Source organism: Drosophila elegans, unplaced genomic scaffold (assembly GCF_018152505.1).
Source record: "Drosophila elegans isolate 14027-0461.03 unplaced genomic scaffold, ASM1815250v1 contig_476, whole genome shotgun sequence".
Classification (NCBI taxonomy): Eukaryota; Metazoa; Arthropoda; class Insecta; order Diptera; family Drosophilidae; genus Drosophila; species Drosophila elegans.
Window position 1 is genome coordinate 11,039,923 of NW_024545863.1, and position 25,923 is coordinate 11,065,845.

The window sequence follows — 25,923 nt, forward strand, 5'->3', positions numbered from 1 at the left end:
TTCAGTTTAGTGTTTTATTGAAAAAATTCTCCACTCCATTTGCACCTAATTTTCTACACATGTTTTTTTGTTTTTTGTATTTGTATAATAATAATTACATAGGTAATGTTTACATACTGCTCCACAAAAATGGCTATTACGCATACAAAACGATTTGCAATTGCATACCTATAGAACCTAGAGTGTGGGACTTACAGTCTATATTTTGTTTTTTTTTTTTTTTTTTTTTGATTCCAACAATTTACTGATTTTAATGCTCGGTTTCAAGTGGATCGATCTTATGGATATTCCTAATTGGATTTCCCTTTTGTATTTAATATAGATGGTTGAGTGGTTGTTTTTGGGCATGCACCCTTTATTAAAGGTCAAAAGATGCACATTTTTCTCGCGTTTTCGGAATTAGTTTAGCGGCATAATTTATTTGTAATAAATTAATGAAACTTTGTATGGATTATTTGATAGCCTGTGATGTCTTAATGTCTTCGTACATTTTGTTTCTTTTATATACTGTGAAAGGTTTTACAAAATTTGTCGAATACTCGCATTTGTGGTTGTTTTCTGTTTAATGTAAATAGTTTTTCACTATTTCTGAATGACTTTTATTTTTAAAAATTATTGTGCCTAATTTTAAATTACATTTTTTTTTTTTGCTCTATACATTTACAAAACTTGCCGTTGGCTGCTGCTTTTTGTGTTTTGTGTTTTGTGTTTATCTGATTAATATATGCATACGTATGCATAATACGTATGTATATACGCATATGTATATAAATTAAATTCTAGGCTTAAATAGTTGAATTCCTTGCTCACACACAAACTAACTGTAACAAAGATTAGCTTTAGTTTTAAATTGTTTATGCTGGGCTTCCGTTTATGTTATCGTTTAGCTGAAATCTTGTTTTGCGTATGCTGCTTTTTGTATTATACAATCCGTTGGGGTACTTATGATAAGTAAGCTTTGTACAACTAAAGTAGTTTAAAGAAAAAGAAGCAACGAAACATGTTTAAAGTATCATAGTACGCTAAAGAATGGTTGCATATGCATTCGCAATGCCTATACATTTGCATATGCCTCAATATGTATGCAGGCATACTATTAGCATATCTGTATGCTCTGGTTTATGGATTTTTAGCTGTGGGCGTATAACCAATGCAATATCTGCAATATAGTTTTCCCCCCGCGCCTCCATGAACGTGTGTGTGTGTGTGTGTGTGTTCTTGTGTGGAATTTTGAATATGGTATGATCTGCGATGTAAAGTAGTGAATTGAAGTGAAGTGAAGGTGTGTATGTCCGTGGAAATGACTCTTGGAGCTCCGCTCCGCTCCTGGCGCTGCTCTAAGCCATCGCTGTGTCCTAAGCCCTATGCTGGCGCCGCCCCACTGTGCCCCGATATTATTTCGGCGTCTTCCGCTGCTTCAGCTCCTGGGCGGCGTCGTCCAGCAGCTTGCTGGCATAACCGTTCGTCAGCAGCCCGCCGTTGGCCCCCTTGTGCGTGCTGCCGTTGGCCGTCGCCATCGGTCCGTTGCCATTGACCAGTTGCTTATAGCCATTGGCCAGGCCGTTCCCATTCCCGTTCCCATGGCCATTGCTCAGAGAGCTGCTCCCGTTGGCTTTGGACACGGGCGTCGCGGATGCGGATGCCTCCGCTGGCTGCGGCATGGCCAGGTCATCGTGGGCGTTGATACTCTTGCAGTAGCCATTGGGCTTGGCGTGTCCGTTGGCCAGCGCTGCGTTCTTTTTCTAAAAAAAAAAATACGGGTTAAGCACATAGATTAGTGGCGACCCAAATGGGAATAAAATGAAGAGCTGCAAATTATCTGAGTGAATCTTAATCGATTTTAAAAGCAACTAGCCAGGCTTAATGCTAATAAGTCTGAAAGGAATGTCATTAAACCCAGCGAGTTCAGTTAAAATTATACTTTAAGCCACAGATAAAATTCTAAAAATAACGAATTTGTTCGCAAACAATCCCTTGCTCTATTTCGCATATGAAATGGTCAATTTCCCTAAACGACCTTATTATTTATGTTTTATTTTTTGAGTTATCGGTAGAGAAATACATTTCTGCTAGAGGCAGCATGATTCAACCTTCGAAGAAAAAAATTGAGATATGACTAACTTTTTCGGTAAAGTTCCGTTTTAGTACCACAAACGATCTAATACAAAAGCGTACGAAAACAAACAAAAACATACGAGGCTTTCTTTAAACTCAAGAATTTGAGGCTTGCTTTTTTAGTAATAGTCACACATTCGTTTTATTGGCAACAAGCTAGAATTATTCAAATCTATAAGTCGAAATATGCTAAACCTAATTTACTTGACAGTTTGGGGCTTGATTTTTGGATAACATACTGGCGCGTGCCTTAATGGGAAATAACATAAAAGAACTCAACCAATACTGTGTTCCATATATATGTTTATAAAGCTGCTAATGAATAGACGCTAAGTTTCGATCAAATCAAAATGTCGAACTATGATATTTGAGAAAACACTAAGATCAAATTGTTTCTTTATTTCAGGCACTTTTGAATGTTAACTACTTAAGGCCAGCACATCTGGTTCTATTAAATGATTTTGTCTAGCTAAATAGTGGGCCACCTCGCTAATTATGCAATGATGTGGGTCTTAACTACATCTGCCCGTGCTTATGTATCTCTATCTGTATCTGCAACTGTATCTGTATCTGTATCTGCAACTGTAACTGTATCTGTATCTACAACTGTATCTGTATCTGTGGCTTTGTCTCTTTTTTGTTGCCCCTGACTCTGAAGCTGTTGGTATTGTCTTTCCCGTTTAACTTTCACTCGCGCGTTGCGAAGCTCTGCGGATGCTGGGTGCCGAAACGAAGCCGGTTAGCGATATTTACCGCCGCTCAGTGTTCGGAGCCCAGCTCCCAAATTCCCAGAGACCTACTTGACGAAATCTTGTTAATGAATTTGGACCACAGCATCTCGCGCGTTTGTAATACGCGCGTCTGGCCGCAAGGTGCAGTGCGGGTAATGATGATATAACCGCGTTTGCCTCACAGCTTCGCATCGCGTCGCGTTTTCATTTTCATTTATATTTTCGTTTTCATTAACACAGACCGGAATCTGGAACGCTGGTCGCGTCATATCGCACCGCGGCAAAGTGGGAAGCTGAAGCTGAAGCTTAAGCTGAATTGACAGCGGCTCTTGGCGGATCTAATCTCGGCCAGCGATAAAAGGGCCGTAAAGGGCCACTAATGTGGGAAAGTGCTGACGGGAGACTCACCATCATGCGGCTCCTGTAGGCTGCCTTGTAGAACTCGTTGAACAGGAAGAAGAACATGACGGCGTGCATGCCGATCCACCAGACGAACGCCTTCGGATAGTTGCAGTCGATGAAGAGCAGCTGGAAGGCGTGCACCATGATCAGGATGAACTGGACCTGTGAGAGAGCGGGGCGGGGGGCGGTACGGTTAACAACCATGTGACAATGACATTCGCCAGCTATGCTCACCATCTGCAGGGTGGTCAGGTACTTCTTCCACCAGAGGTACTTCTGGTACTGCGGCCCCATGGCCGAGAACATGTAGTAGGTGTACATCACGATGTGGACAAAGGTGTTGAGCAGGCCGAAGAAGGTGCTATGGCCACCTGGATCAGGGTATTGGAATGGTAAATGGGATGGACTCTTCGTAACTCCGGCAATGTAACTCACCTGGGGTGAATTTAACGCCGAACCAGACCGACATGGGCATGCAGCCGTGATGGATGACATGCAATGTGGTCACCTGGCTGGTCTTCTTGCGCAACACGAAGAAAATCTGTGGGGCGACGACGATACGATATACAACACGTTGATTTATGAATGCAATTAACGAGGCGGCCGCCTCTTTGATCTGTCACTCACCGTATCCATGAATTCTGTGAACTTCGAGAAGTAGTACCACCAGCAGGCATGAACCATCTGATTCGGGGAGAGAGGTGTTTATATATTAGCGGATTTATAGAGCCAGTGTTGTGCGAAACATTCCTTTGGACTGAATGTTGTGCGTTCCTATTCCAATCCCAGGAATGCCATAACACTTCATTTAAATCAAAAGTCTGGAGTTGACATTCCTTACAGATGGAATAGGAACGCGCAGACGTGTCGGTTCTAACCGGCAACCGATCTCATCAAGCACTCATTCTTGACTCTTTTAATGAGTACTGTTTATAAAAAGAACCAAAGTCAATTCAAACATTTATGCAGACTCCTTGGGCCAAAGAGAAAAAGTAATTGAGATTCAGTAGGATTATAGATTATCTTTCAGAAGTGTCAAACAAATCTTAGGTTAATCGGAACAGAGGGATGATAAACAACATTCACATTCAATTAAGAGGACTAGTCATTTAGTTCGGTTTAGATAGATTGCAGTGTTAACGGATAGATATACGTATATCGAGGACGGATCTTGAATCTCTTTACTGAAGTTCGAAGATAGTAAAAACGTTGACAAACAGTTATGTACGGTTTACACATGCTAAAATCTGGGTTAGCATCCAAGTTTCGGGGTTAGCACTCGTTGTGTTAGGGAAGTATGCAGAAGCCCTCAACCCCTCAACCACATCATAAACTAGATGTTGTGACATAATGAGTACTACTAGGTATATCTACAACTATGAGTAAATGTGCGTGTGTGAGTATCTATAGTAGTATAGTAGTTCGTGCACTCAAACCAAAATGGAAATTAAACGTAACCAGAATGCTTATCACTATTGTTATCATAATCGTTATCTTACTGCTCGTGGCGGTTAACACGTACCCTTAACGTTCTAGGATTATTACTATAGTCGACTGGCTGACATCGGAAGCTATAATGTCCAGTTAGCCAACCGGAAATGCCTATCTGCAAATGTAGAGCACAGAAAGTCACTTATATATCTTCGCTGAGCTCTGGATTTCTAGATGATTCGTGATGGATATATTGGCTTTCATTGGCATCGTCACCGGATCTTGGCTGTCGAAGGTGTCACGTGTTTCAGGTCGATAGATCCCAGCTGTTGGCTTTAGGCTATTTATACAGGTGCATGTTTTTGGCGGTGTGCGGGGTTAGTGTAAGTTAACAGCACTTAGATGGTATCAACTTAGGCTTAAACGCGATATTATGATTAATTAAAGCGAATTTAATCACTGGCCTTAACGGTAGCACGTGTGTTTGGTTTTGGGCTAGCATTTATATACAAAACAAAACAAATCAGCAGCCAGGACACATCAGGACGGGTATGTCCTGCACGTTAGCATACTGGATTGGATTGGATTGGATTGGATTGGATTGAGTTGGGATTAGTCAAAGGCGGCTCTGACGTCCTGTGCCGCCGAGAGTTATTTAATGGTATGGCTGTGGACAATACGTAGTTAATACAATGGTAACGACTACAAGGCGAGGCGTGGCTGGTTGTTAATACTCCAAAAGCGTTGGCTAGGTCAGTGGCCAAATCAATAACTAAGTATAACAATACGTTAGGATTAGATTAAGCAGAAGCCGCGCTGGATTGCCTGAATGCAGATATAGAATGTTACGCGTATAACTGCTAAACTGGCGATTTCCCTGAACTTGTCGGGTCAATACTGGGGTCTGCACAGACTTAAGCTATAGCTACTCTAGCGCATGGCCAAGCGGGACAACTTACTCTCCGGGATGTGGGACTATCTGTGTAGTCCACCGGCTGGCACCGGAAGCTGTACGAGCCCCACCAGCCGCCCATCAAGCACTAGAACAGAGACATTAGTTGCAAAAAAAACAAACAGATTATAACGTAAGTTAACGTAAGGAGCATCCTCCACGGGTCCACCAGTGTACAAGTCCACGGATCGGTCCAGCGACGATGACGATGACGATGACGATGCCATGCGATGAATGAAGCTGCGGGGAATTTTTTGGGAAGAGGGGGAGGGATGGGAGGGAGTACCTACCTCGTAAAAGAGCCACGCGCTGAATACAACCTGTATGGCATTGTACATGACTAGTGTGTTCTGCAGATGCAGCGGCTTTCGATTCTCCATCAATCGGGGTCCCAGCACCTGTGAACGAAAGTCGATTGATATCAGCATTTATTAATGGTCCTCAGCCTTTGAAGTGGCTGCTAAATTTTGTTATCTCGAGTAGTAAACTAAACCAAAGGTCTAGTCAGCCCACTTATTCCCACTCAAGCAGTGATTTGGCCAGCTGGCAGTTTAGCACACCTGGAAGTTAGAACTTGGAACTCGCAACTCACCTTGACCAGATAGACGTATGTGAGGCAAACGGCCAGTGTGGGAAATGGGGACGACATCATGGGCCATTCTTTTGTCCTTGAGTCTGAAAGGGCAGGCCAAGTAATTAGAGAAGTCATTGCTGTTTGGCGGGAACACTTTAACAAAGTTACAATCGTCTATAAGATAAGCGATCGTCGTGCTCTTATCACTTTCATATCACTGCCATTGACCCTGATCTGCTCCGTTTCACACGTTCGCAACTCGGCAACAAACATGTAGGTAAATTCAAATATCTTTACTTCGCATTCAAATCACTCAATCACCAAAAAATACTGAGGAGTCTCATTAATATTAATGAAGCCAATATATACACACTTTGTATAGATATGGGTAAATAAATTTATTTTGTATCTAATATATAATATTTGCTTAGATACAAAACAAAAAGTAAGAAATTAGTTTCCAATCTAAAATTTAAACTATCCAATACCTAAAACATATATTGACATAGAAACATTTACACAGGTGCCTTCAGAGCAAACAAACACGTATTAAAACACCTGAATATAAGTATATAATGGCGAATAAATCATGTTTGAACAAACGCAATTTAAAAACGCTTAGTTTTGCATCTACATCCTAAATATAAGACAAAGTTCTAAGCACGTGAATAAAATATTGGCAATCTTAAGAGAAATTGGGGTGAAGAGCAAATCCGCAGTTTATTCGTTTGCCCGTTTTTTAAGCCAACCTCTCTTGGCCAATTAGAGAACTGGTGTCAAAAAGTATTTAACCATTTGCCAAACCCTCTGCCGTTTTCGGAGAGAAAAGCGCGGAGCCGAGGCGACATTGAATTGTTCCCTCGATTTCCGTGGCTGTGGCTGTGACTGTGACTGGTCACAGTCCGGCGGAATCAAGGTTAGCCAAATTAGCAAGAATACTTACCACTATGTGAGTCAATGTATCTGCTTATGGTGTCGATGTATTTCATAATTAAGGCCATTGTGTTGCTGTGTAGTGGTTGCTTTTGGTGCTTTTCTTCGCTGACAGTGGAGTCCTTCTATTCTTCTACGTTTTTACTTTGTAGTTGGTGTTCCTTGTTGATTGTACAATTAGTTTGGTGGTTAAAGTCTTGTCTTGACAGGAATCGCGGCCTGCTTCTGATCTTCTCGAATTTAGTGTAAGAATTTTAGCGCATTCAATGCGGGGCCAGGCGTATTTTCAAACTGCAAAAAATAGGTGAAGTTGCAAATTAATATTAGGTGCTAAACTTAAATAGTTATCGTTCTAATTACGATAATAATTTTCACTACCGAATCCAATTTTAATTGGAGCCACCGCCGACCCATATCAGCCGACCCTTATCAGCCCTCATTAAACACCCTAAACCTTCACAAAAAGCCGCGAATGGTTGGCCAGAAGAGACACAGAGACACAGCCGAGAAGTCGGAATGAGGTTAACAAACTAAAGGCGAAAGCTGCACCGTCAGCATTTGATCGGCACATTTAAATCTTGTTTATAATTGAAGGTTCTCGTTTTGAGCTTTGTCTTTTGTTTTTTTTTTTTTTTTTTATATTTTCTTTTTTTGACAGCGCGGAATTTATATCTCTTATCGCGGGAACGGCTATCGTGAATCGATAAATTGAGCGAAAGCATTTGCCAAAAAAGCGAACGTCAGCACTGGCGTATGTGGCGTATGAGTAATATTCGTGGAAAGGGTTTTACCCCAAAAAGTTCAAGGACAACAAGCAAACGAACGAACACTTAGCACTCTGCGTTGGCTGACTGAAGCGGTCTTTCTCCATTTATCCCTCGCTGTCTGTTTCTATTTTGGGAAGCACTTTAAATCGCCTGACGAGTACTGCCCAAATATGACCGAGTTCGTTTGAAGGTAATTATGTATTGAACAGCAAATAAGCATCGATGTTTGCCATTGTGGGCTTCAATAAAAAATCTGCGGATACTCAATAGAGGAGAATTTCTTTCTACAAACACGTACACTCGCTCCCTTAGCATCACAATATGAATATTCTCTCCTGCGTATCGAGTGTTTAACTTCATGTGCACATTACTCATACGCCGTGTGGTACGTCACGCAAGTGTATCGTAAATGTTAAACAATAAAGCTTGTCGGTTGGCCCACTGAGGGGGCGGGCGAATGGGCGATAATTATGAAAACTGACTGATACTGTAAAAGGTTCTATATTCGAAAGGCCTTGCGAAAGGCACAGGCCACTAAAAGAATAATTAAACCCCATCGAAGGTAGCCAATCTGAACTGGGTGCGCCAGTATTAGATTGCCTGTGGTCAACTCAAAGGCGTTGGCCGGGAGCAGTGAGGATGTGTAGTCCGCAGGAGCAAAGGACCCACGAGAATCATAATTGACTTCCGCTTTCAAGGGAATTGGTTTGATTGGATTGAACTCGAACACTAAATCATATTTATTCATTATCATGTTTCGAACTTCAAATTCCAAGGGCGTTCATCCAGCGAGTTCAGCTCAGGCCAAAGGCGGCAACAACCGAATGTTTGCCAAGCTGATGGGCTAAGCAAGCAACCAGCGAAACAAACAAACAAACAAACAAGCAAACACCTTCGCCTAATAAAAAAGCAACACCGACAAGAAAGTAAATTGAGCCACTGCCACCGAAAAGCCAAATTTAAACTAATTCAAAGTCAAAACAAGGCGGTGCAAAGAAGCCACGGCTGCGGGCGGAAAATGCTGTCAACAATGAAAGCCAGAAACAAGAAACTGGCACGAGCTTAGTGCACGGTTAGTGGGTGTTGGGTGTAGGGTGTGGACAAGGTCTGTACTTTGCCTTTGCCTGATTGAAAAGGGTTGAGGGTGGTCGCCCCCCCCGCCCACGAAAACTTTGCAGAAAGCGCACTGAAAAGTGGTGCCAGCAGCGGCAGCAGCAGCAGCAGCGACTTAAAGCCATGCCAAATATTGCTGTTTCATTGACCTGGTTTTGTTGTTTTTCAGCTACTTCTCCACGCTGGTGGTAAGCCCGGAAAGCATGAAGCAACAATGCATACATGGGTTTGCAAGGCGACACCCGAAGAGCCCAGTCGTACCACCCCCCCAGAAACCCAGAGTTGGCCATTCAGCAACACGCCGTCTAAACCAAAACCAAACCGGCGACAGCCCAGGCGCCACGTTGCCCCAAACTCATCACGTGATGTCGACTAGGGTTTCTCTTTGCCTTTGGCTTTTCTTTTCGCTTCGGCCTTTTCTCGTTTTCGGGCTTTCGGGCTTTCTCGCTTTTCCCATCGCTCGTGCGCAGAGGCTCGTCGCGCGCGCGTTTTTCTTGAATGAAAAAGGCGGCCACGAGAGCAAACCAACCCGATTTGTGACCCTTCGAGGCTTTTGGTTGTGGTGTCTGCTCTTCGGCAGATGGGGAGGGGAAGGGGGAGGGGGAGTGGGAGGGTGTCTGGTGTCGCGTGACTCACCGACGCACCTTCGACTTCTTTGGCCAGGCCAAGAAAGCCCGCTTGGCTGGAAGCGTAATGCGCGCCCAACACGCCATGAATGACGCCGAAAAGGCGCGTGGCGTTCGGTAGTTGTCACAACGTTGTTGACACAACAACAAATTTCGGTGGCACAATGAGTGGCCTCCCGAGCAGAGAAGGTGTCATGGGCCGCCTGACATTTTCATTTGAATTGGCTATTGATTTTTGTATCTGGTAGATCTGGTAGCTGCCACACACAGCACTCAGTACTCAGCAAGCCTCGAGTTGGCCCAAAGGCAAAAGGCTGGCTGGCTGGCTTGAGTGATTGCGATTGGCACACACACACAAATAATTGATGGCAGTGGTCAAGTGATGTTGACCCCAAGCTGTTGCCAACGATACAAAACTTTGACATTTGTTCATCGAACTTTGATGGCAGGAGGAGCATTGCCTTGCCAAACAGTCGTGTGTGTGTGGGAATTGCATCAGTGCATCAGCCGGTTCTTAAATGTCATTTGGGTTTTACGGTTTTTATGGCTTTTCAGTTTGTCAAATTTAACAAGCCTCATTTGTATGCGCGTCTTGCCATTAACCCGAAATTTGCATTCCGATAAAAGGTTCAATCACTTTCACGCAAACGAAATTGTTAAGGCTTCGGCATATTTGCATATAATTAATTCATAATTAATTATCAAATATACTATGTAAACGACAAGTGGTTGGTTGCGCAAAAGCTGATCAACGACTGACTCGAAATATTTCGGTCAGAAGGCGAGATCCCAATTTGCAATACAGTCCAGAAGGCGACTGAGCACGAGCGTTTTTCTGGTTTCGTTTGCCACTAATTTGAACCGGAGATTAACGTAATCTTTAACCATAATCTCGTCCCCAAAATCCAACGATCGTTGAAAGGAAACGAACCGAGAATTTACCTTGTTGGCCGCACTCGATGGCTTTTGTGTTTCTTATCCGCGATAATCACGACAATTAGAGCTGCAATTGCTGCTGAGCTGCGCCCACTGCTCGGCTGAGCGGGCCTTGCATTCCGGTTCTAGCACCGAGTTGTGTGGACAAGTGTGCCACCGCAATGAGGATGAGGATGGATCCTTTGGAGCACGGCCCGCAGCTGGGATTGGACTTTTTCGAAAACAAAACGCAACGGTATTTCGCGACGGAGCGAAAGGCGGGAAAGTGGGCGGCGAGCGGACAGAGGCGAACCGTCGACATCGACTAGCGGAGCACGACTAACTGGCTGCCACGGCGACTGACGAGCTAAGGCCGCCGCAGCGGCTCAGTCGCAGCTCAGCCGCTGTCGCAGTCGTAGTCGCCGTCGCCAGAGCCGAGCTTACCGCACTTGCCAAGCTGGCTGCGATGTCGGCGGGCCATTACGAATTAATATACATTTCTTTGCATAGATTTCCTTTGTGAACTGAACGGAGGTGGGATGATGACTCTTAATTGTGGACCGTTTGGAGCTCCGCTTGGTCGGCTTGGTCGGCTGCAGGGGCGGACTGCACCGCCGACTCTCCCTTCGATTGGGAAACCTGGCTTTTCGAAAAAAAAAAAAACAAAACCTAAAAGAAGACAACAGGTGAGGAGCAGGTGAGGAGCAGTGAGCAATGAGCAGCGAGCAGCGAGCGCTGTCGCAAGAACGACGACGCTCCGCTCCGGTCCGCTCTGCTCCGGTCCGGTCCGCTCGGTTTTGAAGAGGATGAGGCAAGGGCCGCCGCTTGATCATGATCGATTTCAGTGGCAGGTGACGGCTCGCATACCAAATCAAAGCTCCGCACTTGTCGATCAATTAATTATTACGGCATTTCACACAAACTCACACACACACTCACACTCACAATCGCACTGGGACTGGGACGGGATGGACTGACTGGGTTTTTTATGGCTTTCGGGTTTTCATTTCACGTTTCTCTTTTGCCTTTTTGTTTTTGGGACTTTTGCGCTCAAATCGAATTCATGGTCAAACTGTTTACGAATGTGTGTCGCCAAAAAGAAGCCACAACAGCAGACACCGTGGGTAACGAAGGGCACAGCAGCAACAGCAGCAACAGCAACAGCAGCAGCAGCAGCAGCTAACAACAACAGGTTGACCTGATGAAATGGAAATTGAAACGCGTTTTGTATTTTGACGCAATAATCTATTTTGGCCTTTGTAATTTATTGGGTCGCCCAGCGGAGAAGAATGTCATTTCATAATTTCGAAATGCTGCTAGTGTCCCGGTTTTCTAAGGCAGCCCACACAGGCACAGTCGACCCTCCATAACTCAAACTTTCCTCATTTTCCGCCTCGGCTAAAAGTTGCTTGTCTCGATGATGTCTTCATAATTCGAACTTCCGTAACAAAATATGTCTTGAAGAAATGGTATTCGCGCAACCAAAAGTCAGACGAAAGAAATCAATTCACATTGCCTAAGCACAATGACAATTTAAAAGTCGTGCGTTGATTAATTAACCGAAGGCTAATTGTATTTTGTATAAGTTTTAAGAATGGATAAATATTTTTTTTTTACTTTATAAAGCTCAAATAAACAAAGAAAAAGTATACCACATGCAAAGATGGGCAATTTCAACAACGAAAAATGCAAAGAAATTATTAAGTACTAAAACAGAATTCGTTATCTCAATATTATTTAGTTTGAAACTTTGAAAATACACTATTGGGAACTGTATTCTCATTGGGCGTAAACATTTCCGTGTATTGTATGTTTGTGTTTATAAATGTTGGTGTCTTTAATTTGCATGAGGCCACTTTTTATTTCATCTGTATTTTGATTTCCTAATCAGCGTTGTTGTTAGGGAGAAACCCTTAAAATAAATTCAAACACCAAATTTAAAGTTGCAAAGGTTTCAGCTCTCGTGGGTGGATCGCATTGAGTTATGGCAGTTCATATCGAAACACACGTATATTGGGTTGCATGGTGGGCATGCATTTTGACCGCAAGGTGGGCGGTGCAGGCAGTGGGCGGGACGAGCGTTTCCGCTGGCCAGATTGATTCGAAAGCGGGCGACAGCGCTGACTTGTTGAGGGGTCAGGTCGCTCCATTGCTCGCCAGCCGCACTTTCTTCGCTCCTCTCTGTACTTTCGCCACCGCTCTTCGGTGCACCGCTCTGCTCTCTTGCTACCTAAGAGCGGGGGAACGGAAGAGAGAGAGAGCGGTTCCTTCTTTTGGGTGCGAGTGCCAATGCGAGTGCGAGCGGAGCGGAGTGTCTTGGAATTATGTCATATCTTTACACACATGCGTTACAACAACGTGACGACGATACTCGGCTGTTCTGCTTGACTTTTCGTATCCGTATCTCATGCCTGATATCTGATAGTTTCTGTCCTGGCCGGGTGCGACCGTTATCACCTTGATTAGCTGGCGGCCCCTGCCCTGCCAAAAAAACACTCCGGGTCGCAGGTAACACAGGGGCAACACGGTTGCGAGAGGGACGGCACGGTGTTTTCTATGTAGTTCCTATACTTTCCAGTGCTGGCAGTCGCCGCACTTGGGTCAATTAAAGTCGAAAAGCCGTGCAACGGGGCTAATTGAGGCCCCCGGGAGAAATGGGGGGGTGGAGGGTGCTGCGTGCCGGGGGTCAGGGTGCTGCATTAACTGATTCCGCCTGACACGGCTACGGCTGATTTGACTTATTTGGCTGATTAGGCTGATTAGGCTGACTTGGCTGATTGGGCTTATTTGGATGGTTTTTTTTTTTTTTTTTTTTTGGGGCGGAAGACAACACTTGACGACGCCTGTTACGTGGTATCGGTATCTGACACGCGCAGCGCAACCGACGCGACACCGACAAGGACACTACACTGGCACAAGGAACTGCACGCACCGAGCACTTGGGCAGCGAAAAGCCACACTCCAAATCGAATGCGAATCGAATTGCAATCTAAATCGGAATAAAAACACTTTACTTTGAGTTCGTTTTGCAGTGGTAGTATCTCGGCAGCGGCAGCAGACTAGGAATTTGGTGTGGAAATCGCTCTGGCCTGACCCAAAAAGCGAACCAGACGAGGAGGCACAACCCAAAGCGAAATGCGAACTGAGGCCCGTTGCTCTGGCGAAGAGCGGCCGAACCCCGTATCCGAAAGCCAGCGCTGGTGAAGAGAGCGGGCACAGCGCCAAAGAGAGGCGATATGAACAGATGTGTATCTGTATCTAGTGGATGACAAGCGGCAAGAAGCAGACCGCCTGGGCAACAGAAATGGCAAGGCGGGCAAGAAGAAGCACCAGCTGTCGCAGCGGCACTTTGGCGCGGCACGGCGCTCTGTGTTGCGTCACGCGCCGTCCAGCAACACCAACGCTCGCTCTCCCTCTCTCTCTCTCTCTCTTTGTATCCAGATCTGTCAGATACATTGGTTAAAATACCGGCTGTACTCTTAGGCCGCTGATAACGAATCTGGGCCTCTCTTGGCCGCTCTCTGCTGGCAGGGTTGCCAGGCACGCAGGCATCTACAAATAGGTAAAAGTAACTGAGGTGAGAGGCACGACTCAAAAAGAACAACACTGGGTACGGTACAAGACGAGTGTATGAGTGTGTGTGACTGTGAGTACGGTCGTTATGTCATCACAAGCTTCAGTTTCACACCCCCACCTTCGCTCTCGCACTTTGTTGTCATTGCTTTGTTTTTTAGTTTTCGGGTTTTGCTTGCTCTCGATTTGTTTTGAGACACCCCTTAACTTCGGAAAACACGCGCACAAACACACAAAAACAAAAACACGCAACATTACCAACACAGAGACACGACAAGGACCCCACGGGTCAGTGTGTTTAGTTTGTCCTGTCGTTTTTGCTCATGCTCTTTTCTTTCCAAGGAAATGAACCGGAAATTGTGTTACCCCTTTAGCCATACAGGCTTTTATCCCGTTGAAACACATGTTCCAAGTATTCGCCAAGCAAAATACGAATTTAGTTGAAATGTACCCAGTTTAAATAGTTTACTTATCTTATCTTTAAACTGAATTCCATTTATTTCCGTTTTAATTATTTTACCTTATCGAATAACAATAACAACTTTTAGTAAGGCAATTAAAAAAAAACCTACGTTTGATACTTTGCGCATAAATGCACTCATTATTTGAATCCTAGTTAATTGACTCAAATGTTGTTTAATTAATGCAGTGCACAGCACTCACTGAAATTAATTGCAATTAATTGAGTGAAATTGTCATTGACTCTGTCTGCCATCTATATGCGATTAATTGTTGTACGAAAACTTACAGACAACTTACAACTTGGCAGACATATTTAACTTAATAAATAAAGACAAATCAATTTGGTTATTTTTAATTTTTATGTGCATCCAGAGAAAAACAGCATAGTAAAATTATAGTTTTTAATATATAAGCTTACTTAAAATTAACCAAAAGTTTGGTAATGTTATTATTAACATATTTTTTTTTTCATTTTAAATCTAAATTTTCCTTTACTTTAAAATAAAAATGGAAGTGTTACACACTTTTATTTAAGCAAAACACCCTTTGGGGCTAAGTCAGAACCGAAAATTTTTATTTCATAATGAAAAATGGTTGATTTATGACGAATATATAGTCAAACGATTTTCATCAAACTAAAACTTTATCTCAAAAAACATATAAAATGTAGCAATTTTCTGTGCTGGCTGAGCACATAAACTTTAAAGCAATTCCAAAAGATTTGAGTCTCCAAATGTAAAGTGTATGTAATTTTGTATATGTAGTTTTAAAGTTTTTGAATGCGTTATCGTTAGAATAGAATAGATTTCCCTATTCTTTGATCATTTTCAGTCAAGTCAAACCTCTCAGTTATTGTTGCATTAGGGAAATAGGGATTTAGTGGATTGCCGGTTATCATAACAGTATCAGATAGATATAGACTCAAGTTCCTCCCTAGTTATCGCACTTGGAAGCGTGCAAATTGTAAGCTCTCGGGCCGAAGAAGCCAAAATAGCTTCAGTACGTGATTGGGCTGTTCAAATCGCCCGATGGCCAGCGGCGCCTGCGCCCTTGACTCACTTGTGTTGGCCTGGCCCGAACATGCGCGGAATACATATGGCGGGTGAGCAGCCACTGGCCATCGGGACCGCTTGGGCTTGGGGCTGCCTCCCATTAGGAGCGTGGTTTTGTGAGAGAACCGCGCCTCCGCCCACGGTTGCGCAAGGCTTTCGCTAATTTAGCCCAGCATCCGCCGGGTTATAAGCTAATTTTAATTGGCACGAATGATGGGGTTGGGATTGGGGTTGGGGAAACAGCCACCGATGGAGCTGGAGTTGTGCAGGCGGCTGGGCATCGCAATATCTGGCTCCGATTACTTGACTGTGGCAACGCAGTGGACACCGCTGGCATTTCATTTTCGAAACTTATTAATCGATTTATATGCGCCGACACAACACAACTCAACTCAACGCAACTCAACGCAACGCAGGCAGTCCGCGAAACTTGACGCCACCAACACCAATGGCACCATGGTGCATGCGGGCCCAAGGTGAGATGTAAATTGGTCTTTATGCTCAATCAACACCTAACGATTCGCGATGTCCCAAGTCGCAGTGCTTGGACAAATGCCTTAAGCGTTTAATAGATGCTTTAGAAATTAGGAAGTCAAACTAGTGAGTGAGAACGTTGGGGTCGATAACCCGATTCTACTCTGCCAAAAGACAATATATGTTTAAATAATAAAGTAAATGCCTTTTTGGCAAATTCTTTTTTAAGAAAAAACCACACTGTGACTAAACTAAACGTTACAAGCAGTATATTTATTTATAAATTTGGGCAAATTTATAATAAAAAATATACACTTTTCAGTAAGAGCACTTAAAACATACAATTAGCTTATGATAAAAAGAAAAAAATGGTCCTGCGTATATAGTGAAATTTTAATTCAAAAATAAACAGTTTACTAAAAATGTACATTACAGAATTTTATGGTTTCTTAACGCGTACACCGACTTTTTTAATGCAGCAATGTGTCGGCTTTCAGTTCAATCAATACTATATTTCACTTCATTGCAAAGTTCTGACTCAAATTATATTACCCTCTTCATTGGTATAATTAAGAATAAAACATACTATTGTAACTCTCATACTTTATTAGATAGAACTGATATTATTCTTTCAATGTATTGTTATATACAAAATGAAGAATATCAAAACTATTATAATTATTCACCAATTCATTTAATTATCGTTTAATAAACTCTGTAAGCTTTTCTGAAATATTCAGAAAGCCAAGTTGGATTAAACCAGTAAAAGTTGGCTATATTCTCTAGAAAACAGGAATGAATCGATGGGGCTGGATCAAACCTGTATTGCAAACTTTCTCACAATCATATACCTTGAGACTTTTAGCACCTAAAATCCCTTAAGGTAAACGTAACCAGCGGAGCAGAGTTAGTTGGCGTGAGCTTGGCACGTTTAGTTTTGACATTGGCAAGCCACAGCCCATAGAATTGTGGCCACTGGCCAGCGATAAAGTCGGCCCATTTGAACGTGGGCGATTGTTCATTGTTTTCTTACGAAACCGGCGTCATCGGAAAAGCTTTTGCGCATGCGTATCAACTCAACGATCGGCTTCTTCTTCGGCTTGGTTTTGAAGCTTTTCTTGCCCACCATCGATTGTTTGCCTTCACAAGCCCCCGTTATGGTCTCTGCCGCTCGCTTTTATTTATGTTTATTGATTACTTATATTGCGCAATAATGCAATATTAATTGGCGGTTTGAAAATGTTTTGTTCGATCGATAACAGTAGTATAACTACGCTTGCAATAAGACCCCCTTTTGTTATAATCAAACATTAAGCAGAAATTTGCAACATACTCTATGCTGACCCTAATCAACAAGAAACATGTTATGATTAAAGAAATTTAAATGAAACTGGTTTATTTGATATTTAATTTAATTATAAGAAAATAGCGGAAGTCTAGCATGTTTTTAAATATAGTTTTTTTTTAAGTTTTGAATATAGAATTCGCAGTTCGCAGCTTCTTAGTTGCCACACTTTAGTCTTAAAAAAGTTGCGGAAAGGAGAACTTTAATTGTTAGTCGTTAATAATCGTTAGCTTTACATCGCATAACAATATAATTATCTCCTTATAATCTTGCTTTCAAGTGAAACTTTGTAAAAGTATTTTAAAACTTAATCAAGGGTATAGAATGAATTACGTTTACCATTACTTTTTTAATGACAATGGAATGTGCAATAATAATAGCTATAGACTATACACAGTATACAAATCATTAATTAAAAAGTGTTATTGACTAAAGGCGGAACTTTTTTTCATGAGGCAAATGAGAAAGTTTAAAATGTATTTTTTAAGATTTATTTGGCTTATGAAATTCTTAGTTACTAATCTTAAAAATACTAAAAATCAATAAGCAAGAAGGTAAAGCATTTGTTTTTTTTTCAATAAAAAATCTCCTTTGGGTTGGCCATATAGATTCCCAATATTTGAAGAAGTTTTTTCGACTTTAGGTAACTTTTTTCTCCCAGTGTGCTCCTTAGCACTTCGAGAATTCTTAAAACAAATCTACTCGACGCTCGAGCCACGTAAGTTGCCCATTACTATAAGGTGTGCTTAAGTTCTCAGCTGAAAGCATTAATACACGAGACGGCATCACCAAATAAAAATAATTAAATGTGCTGCAATGAGACCAAAGTAAAGAGCAGCGACAAAAGGCGAAAACAATGCAGAGACAAAAAGAAATCTATTTAAATTGGACTTAAATTTGGCTTGACTTTTTTGGGGGGGGGGAATGTAGGCATTGAGCCATTGCACAATGGTCACGTCACCGCAATAGACAAAGCACAGGCCACCTTTCAAATTGAAGGCTTAGTTAGCTAATGTGTGGTAATGATAATGATTAAGCTTGGCAAATACCCCAAACGGCGGGTATGCATTGTCGGATGCCAACGAAAGTGACAGCTGGTGACGATGGCGATGCGATGGCCCAATGGACCCCCAATCTTGGCCCTGACTCTCGACCACTTTCTCGGCGTTCCGCGTCGGTGGCAATTGTACTGACAATTCTACGGGCCATAAAACTTGCGACCCACTCGCCACGGCCACATTTAAACGGTGAACCATTAAATATCTTTTGCGCGCATTCTAGACCCTGAGAAACCCGTGAAATTCCTCTAATATCTCGCCGATTGGTAATAAGTGTAGCCCACCACAACCACGACCACGACCACGCCTACCCAAAAGTGTATCGGTCCAACTGAGAGATGAGATGAGACTGAGACCCCAAACGGAGGCTGGAAATAAAACCCAGTCAAGCGTTTCGTTTTCGCAATTGCCGAGCAAACACAAAAGGTGTATGGAAATCATCGAAATAGTACTGGGAAGTGGCAGATAGGCGGCTTCTTAACCTTTCACAGACCCGTCGCTGCACACACCCATGGGAAGTCGTGTGCGACTCGACTCCGCTGACATGGTAATCACGCCACAGAGCCGATCTTTGCCCGTTTTGCCCCGATCGGGAGCTATTCACATTCACGTGTGCCCTCAGCGCTTCCCAGATCCACTATTTGACTATTTGACTATTGGCCCAAAACACACCCAGCAAAGCCAACAATCTCCGGACGGCGTTTCATGAGGGCATTCGCTGCTCGATATTGTTGTGGTTGTGGATGTGGCGTAGTATCTTTAGTTTGGGCCATTGCGAGTGTGAGAATATAATCGAAAGTTGTTTTCGCCGGGGGGCCGAACATGGCGCAATTTGTAGCGTATTTACAACCAATAAAGATCCACAATGGGCAAACAAAGTTCATCTCTCGGGGACCGTTGAGCCGGAGCACTCGAGTTCTCCGGGGAAAAAAAAATATCCAACATCCGACGATCTACCAACAACAGCCCCCACCTCGAAAGGCAAATATTGAAAGTAGCGACTGGGGGCGGGGCCAAAGGGCCAGCCTCCGGTGCACTTTGGTCCCGCTGCGATTACGAGCTGTTAATCAGCAGTTTAGTCCATTGATTAGTCGGCTGAGTTGCGGCAAAGTGCAGCTTCATGATGGCATTTCGCGGATAATTACCTAATGCCAGTATCATCGAGTGGCACTGAGAAAGGAACCCCCTGCCCTGTCACCTGTAGAATAAAAGCTGGACTCGGAGTATCATTAAATTCCCCAGTCGGAAACATTGTCAGCCGGGAAACCCACAATCGATCATTAGGCTATTTTTAAGAACATAAAAGTGGTGCAACACTCGCCAGCTTGTGTACCTCTCAATTTTATAATGGCATTCCGCGGATATTCAATTAATACTATGTCATCTAGTGATACTAAACGGGAATTAAGAAAGGAACCCCTGAACCCAACAGTTAGTCTAGAGAACATTCCAATTTCGATTTCGATGTGGCTGAATGTGGATAAACAGTCGCAGTCCTACAATTTTATAATAGCATTCCGTAGGTGACTGGATAATACTATGGCATCTAGTAATAATGAGCGTTAATTAAAAAAGAAATCACGTGAACCCTGAAAAACTCAGTTGCCAATAAATGCCACTACACAATCCGAAGATAACGCCTATTTCATTAGCATCGAAAATTATTCGGAGTTAAGAAAGAAACCACCTGACCCCTGACCCCTGCAACATGCATTTAGCTTAGATAACTTCCCGAAGAAGGAACTTTGTGATTTTGATGTCAATAAATTTATACTTTACATTTATACTTTGCATTTTTAAACTGGCATTTAACATTCAGCGTAAATTAAGAAAGTAAAAACGTGACCCCTGCAACAAGTAGTTCCCCTTTTAGACTTTTAAAGCTGGCTCTATGACTATACAGTTTCTACTTCAGCACATTTTTCCTTGCAATTTGATGCATTTCAAAGACAACTATACCATTCTTTAGCTTCGAATACTGCCACGTGGCCCCTGTCATACGCAGTTGGTTTAGAAAACCTCCAGAAGAAGGCACTTTGCGACTTGGATGCCAATAAACGTGGCTAAACAGTCGCGATCTGGTCCCAAGGCCTCCTCTTGGGCACATTTCTCACCTCGTCCCCCAAGGTAACGCCGCTAATAGCCACTAATCTCTGTACAAACCCACACCAACTTCGGCCCATGTTGCCCATATAGCCCATCCACATCCACATCGAAGTCGACATGCGTGTGCTCATCTCGCGGCGCATAAACCACAAATGAGCGTTTACGGACGGGCCAGATTGGCTGGAACATGGAGCCTTCGACCAAGACAATGTCGACCAGGTCGGGACTGGATTGTTGAGAAGTAGAGAGGGATGGTCGGGAAGAAGTATTTGTTGTAGACGCTCGACAACTCAATCAACGCCGCTTGGTGAGGTCTTCATCGCCATCGCCATCGCCATCGCCATCGTCACATCTTCTGCTTTTGCCGCATTTCAATGCCAAAATCCTCAGGTGGAGAAGTCGGTGCTTTGTTGACAGATTTATAGCGGGCAAAGTAACGCGCAAACGGGCAAAATGTTCATTAAAAAGAAGCAGCGCAAATGCGTTGTTCGAGTACAATTGCCTTTTGTTTTGGCCACATTAGTCACTAATTTGGGCAGGTCTGATCACTTTTATTTTCGCCATGTCAAGGCGAAAAAGCACGGTCTCAATGTTTTTCGCTGGCTTCGCTTCTTTTAGCTCGTTTAGCTTCCGGAGCGACTGGATTCTCACTGTAGACTCTCCATCTAATTAATGCACTCTAAACTATTTGCATGCAATGCAACTGCAATTCCATGCGGAAATAATAACCATGTGAAAATCAGCGGAAACAAATGAGGTAGCCGTGATATTCAATTTGAATATTCTAGCATTTATGTGCCTGCCTTTTTTTCTTTTAATTGTGTTGTTTTTAGGGTAATAGAAGCAAGGTATATTGACCGGTCATAAAATTTAAACTACAACAAGAGTCTTAAGTTTGCTAAACTAGTGGCTACACTCAGATAAAAGTTCCTCGATTTTAAAAAATATTCCCTAATTTAACGAATAATGTACAAAACATGGTCTCAATGTTGAGCCTGCCATATAAATATAGAAAAACATGACCCAAAAAATATGGCCTAAGGGCATTTTTAAGGTAATTCTCCTTAATATACATGACAGGCTCATTTTTAAGACCATGTTTAGGAATTTTTCATAAAATCGAAAATTTTATTTTCTCAGTGTAGAATCAAAATTCAGACTCTACAAAATAAACTGCTATGAACCAGTTTTGTTATGATTTATTTTCATCTTGGTTGAATTTTATCAAAGGGTTACAAGTACTTAACCCGAAATGACTTCTGTTTTGGTTTTGGTAATTTTAGTGAGAAGGTTGGGTTTGTTAAAGAATTTTAGCTTAGTTGAGATTTAATTTCTTTTATCAATCTAATTTGAAACCAATCTCGAAAAAGCCATATCAAAAATGTATTATTTGATTTTTATGCTTATGTTTAAAAACACTAGGGTTGTGTTGATTTTTCGATAAGTTTCTCCATCCATTGTCAAATAAAAAATTTGGTTCTAACAATCGTCTTTTAGACATATATGCTGAAATTATTTCAATTTATCTATTCATATAATTAACCGATTGTTACTATGGCAGCTAAGTGCATATGAATTTCAGTCCCTATCTTATGAGACTTTTTTTCGGTGTAGAAAATAAAACAAAATTTAAAATACGCAGAGTAAAAGGCAACATTGGTATGAAAGGAGAGCGTTTTTGAACGTATGCAGCATATATTGTTCTCACAACAAAATATATTATGGTAATTTTCGCTGAAATAAACAACATTAACCAGGTGTGTCTCACATATTGAGCTAATATTGCGAAGATAAGTGCCACTTTAATACTTCAAACTATTGCTAAATATGCACACGTCGAAAAAAAAAATAACACAATAATAAGGCAAACGACCAAGAATAAATTAAGTATGATGATATTGGCGATCAACAGAAGGGATTAAGCTGGTATTTGGCAAGAGAGAAAACTTCCGGACACAGGTGTGCAATCACTACTCATGTACGGAAGATTTTGTAATGACCAATTTGTTGTAATTTCCACTTCTCTTATTGGGTGGTGGTAGTGTTGTTGCTGCTTTTCGTTGTGCTGTTTGCGCTTCGGCTCGCTAATTGCGGCAATTTACTGGCAAGATTTTAGCGAACTCCGCCTGTACACACACACACACACTTTGTTGTGGTTTCTGCATTGGGATATGTACGGCATAGTCTTTTGTTTTGATACGTGAACTAATCCACAAGTGGGCCAGTAGGGTAGTCGAAGCAGGCCGACGAGGAAACTGAAGTTCACAGATGGAACTGCAAGTCGAATTAGCTTCCCAATCCGTTTTCGATCGGACGAAAAGCGCTTAAACATCTCACGAACAAGTTGTCAATATCTTTTGTCTCAGTTGTGAAGATGTGGCTGATTGTGTTGTTGCTTCTGGCCAACTTGAAATGCCGCACACGTTTACTCGTATATCAGACATAGGCGGACGAAATTCTGTTAATTGTTTTCATTAGTCACCACAAAACGTTGTCGGCCAACTGAAATTATAATCAGCCGTATGTATTATATGTGTTTTTTCCGTTAAATAGTCAGGCTTTACTACGACTTGAATGTCTTGAAGCAACTTAAGTTGAAAAACTTTTTGAACTACTTTGCAGTCAATGAGGATCGAGAATATATCATGCTTTTCTTCCTGTTAACAGTGACACTGAACAAGTTGACTTAAAACTCTATATTTGGGTTTATTGAAGAAGCTGTACTGCGTCATTATTGTTTTGAAAAGCACAATCTTCAAGCAAAGAGTAAATCGGCTATTATCAGTGTTGGGAAAGGTACTAGTTTTTTCGATCTAGGTAAGGTAGGTTGAAAGGTACAAAAAGTGTACCAAATTTTTGTAATGCAATTTTTTTAAAATTTAAAAGTTGCAGGGGAATTGTGTTATTGTAATTACGACCTGGAGAAACATGTTACAAGAAACACTATTTATCTTGCATGTGCAATGGAATTAACTTTTCTTTAGTTTGCAGTGAAATTATTTATATTTTTATGTACATATTGGGTAAAATAGTACGGCATTCAATTTAGTGGTAACTAAATACCCATTATAGGATAGATAAATAAAATTATTTACCTAGGTAAGCTAAAAGGTAGCCTCATATTTGTTTATCTAGGTAAGGTATAAGGTATTAATAAAGTGTACCTAGGTACATGTATCTAGGTACACCGCAACGCTGGATATTGTTACTGTGACAACCTATATCATTGGGTCAAGTTTTAAAAACATTTACTCTTTACTGTCATTTTTAAGCTCTTGCAAATGGTTTTTATAGTTTCAATCAGATTTTTGCAGTGCAGAGAGTTACCCTGTACAGACTCTATAAGCCAGTATATCCTATATCTGTCATAGGTGGTGACAGTCCTCCTTATTTATTTCTCCATCTCTTGTAAGGTCTTACTTTTCCATATTTTATTGCTAGCCCTTCGAGATCCTGTTCTAGCCAAGCCGACTTTTGGCATTATTTATAGAGAGTGAACGGGTCTAAGCCAAAGTCGAGTGCTAAACACTTTGATGTTTGGGTACATTTTAGCTGGCAACCTGTGGAGGCCTAAGATCTCGGATCTGCGATCTGAGGGGATTGGCGTGTAGCCTGTAAATTCGCTTGAAATGCGGACTACGTGCGTGGCATTCGAAGAACGGCGAGCCGCAAAGAAACCCGGATGGTGGTGGTGTGCTTATGTAAATATCGAAAGCGAAATCCCCAGTCAACTATTTGAAAAGATTTGTCAACACGACAGTTGGCAGTTGTCAGGAAACGAGTAGCTCCATTCTGTGTCAGAACAATAAACAAGCCCTTCTGGGCGTTTCCAGGCTTTCAGGCTTTCTGGCTTTCTGTCTTTCAGACTTTCTGGCCACTCCAATTAGCTGCCGACGCGGAAGCGAGCATCGATCTTAAAGCAGCTATTACCATTATCGGCATGGGGTGGGGTGGCCTCCGTCAGAAGTCCTCGAAAGTTGTTCCCAAAAGTGGTTTACAACCTGTCCGGGGAAAACCCAGTGGGAACTTTTTGCTAGGATGCCCTGCCACAAGGCCAAAAGCAGGCCATTGTGGGTCCGGTTTTGAGCTGATCGTTTCCGCACTTATTGCTGTGCATTAATATTTATAGCGCAAGAAAAACCCTGCCAATTATTTGCCAAGGGCGTGCTAATTGCGGGTAGCACTGCGATGCTCGAACCTTAGACCCAATGTCAACGGTTCGTTGCGAAAATTATAGGCTCAAGATCTGGCTAATTTTCAAACTTTTTACGGAGGTACTACTAGCTTGTCGAATTGTTCAGAGCACCTCACAAACAGCTGGCAAAAAGGTAAACATAACACAGCTGATCAAGATTGGATCGATTCACCCAGAAATCCCAATTAGCTTTTTTCTAAAACTTACAGGACAACCAAACTTACAGGACGAATACGACTTCACAAAGTTGCGCTTGCGCAAATGCTGCCATTACAACATTGGATTGAATGGACGATCGGTCAGTTTAATCGATTATCTCGGATGGTCAGCTATATATTGATATATAGCCATACTCCATCGTATTGGAGGCCAGCGGGAGGGAGGTGTTTTTGGTGTTGAGAGCGGCGCGCCGCCCAGTCCAAAACGGTTGTTGTGAACGGACAGTTGCAAAAGAGCGAGAAAAACACATGTGCGGCCAACTTACCAACAACTTTAAAATCCGCAACTGAAGGCAGCACTAGATCGGTTGGTAAATCACTGCAAACGGCAAACGTAAAACGGCAAACGGCGAACAGCTAACAGCAAAACTGCAAGCCGAAAACTGCAAAACCACAACACACAAATTGCACGGGGCGCCCGGACTATTTCACAAACTGTTGCCAAAGAACTTTGTAAAATGATTACTTTCGCAATGATTTTTGCGCACACGAGCGACTGCGATTAGCGCGCGCTTGACTTCTGATCGAAAACTGAGCCGCGATCGCGCTGCGGTGCTGATTAAACGCGAATCGAGCGACGCGAACGTCGATCTCCGATCTCCGATCGTCGGCGTCGAACGTCGAGCGTAGAGCACCGAATGTCGAATTTCGACGCCGACGCTGCGCAGGCGCAGGCACAGAGAATGCAAAAGCTGTGGAAACTTTACGGTCAGCTCAGCGCCAAGTGCAGTGCGAAAAACTTTCCGCGGTCGAGCGTCAAGTGCAGAGGAAAAAACAAGGCAAACATTCTAAATGCCCCGGACCCCGGAGCACGGAGCACACAGCCCGGTAATTCGATCCCTGACCCTAAGACTCCAACCCGAACCCGAACCTGAACCCGA

At 42.6% G+C, this 25,923-nt stretch overlaps 1 protein-coding gene across 5 annotated transcripts; it reads right to left on the reverse strand.

The window, feature by feature from the left end:
- Window positions 1-25,542, reverse strand: LOC108141077 (elongation of very long chain fatty acids protein AAEL008004). 5 transcript variants are annotated; one of them, XM_017264250.2, is made up of 11 exons: window positions 10,587-10,899; window positions 7,149-7,429; window positions 6,224-6,306; window positions 5,922-6,029; window positions 5,639-5,719; window positions 4,771-4,854; window positions 3,876-3,932; window positions 3,684-3,789; window positions 3,483-3,619; window positions 3,255-3,410; window positions 1-1,742 (listed from the first exon to the last, which is right to left on the reverse strand). In XM_017264250.2, exons 2-11 carry the CDS (start codon window positions 7,204-7,206, stop codon window positions 1,395-1,397), a joined length of 1,218 nt encoding a protein of 405 aa, XP_017119739.1. In that variant the 5' UTR covers window positions 7,207-7,429; window positions 10,587-10,899; the 3' UTR covers window positions 1-1,394. The 5 variants fall into 5 exon arrangements, with proteins under 5 accessions (XP_017119739.1, XP_017119735.1, XP_041565385.1 ...); XM_017264246.2 differs by lacking the exons at window positions 5,639-5,719; window positions 10,587-10,899 and adding an exon at window positions 25,309-25,542; XM_041709451.1 differs by lacking the exons at window positions 4,771-4,854; window positions 10,587-10,899 and adding an exon at window positions 25,309-25,541.
- Window positions 25,543-25,923: the final 381 nt, after the last annotated feature.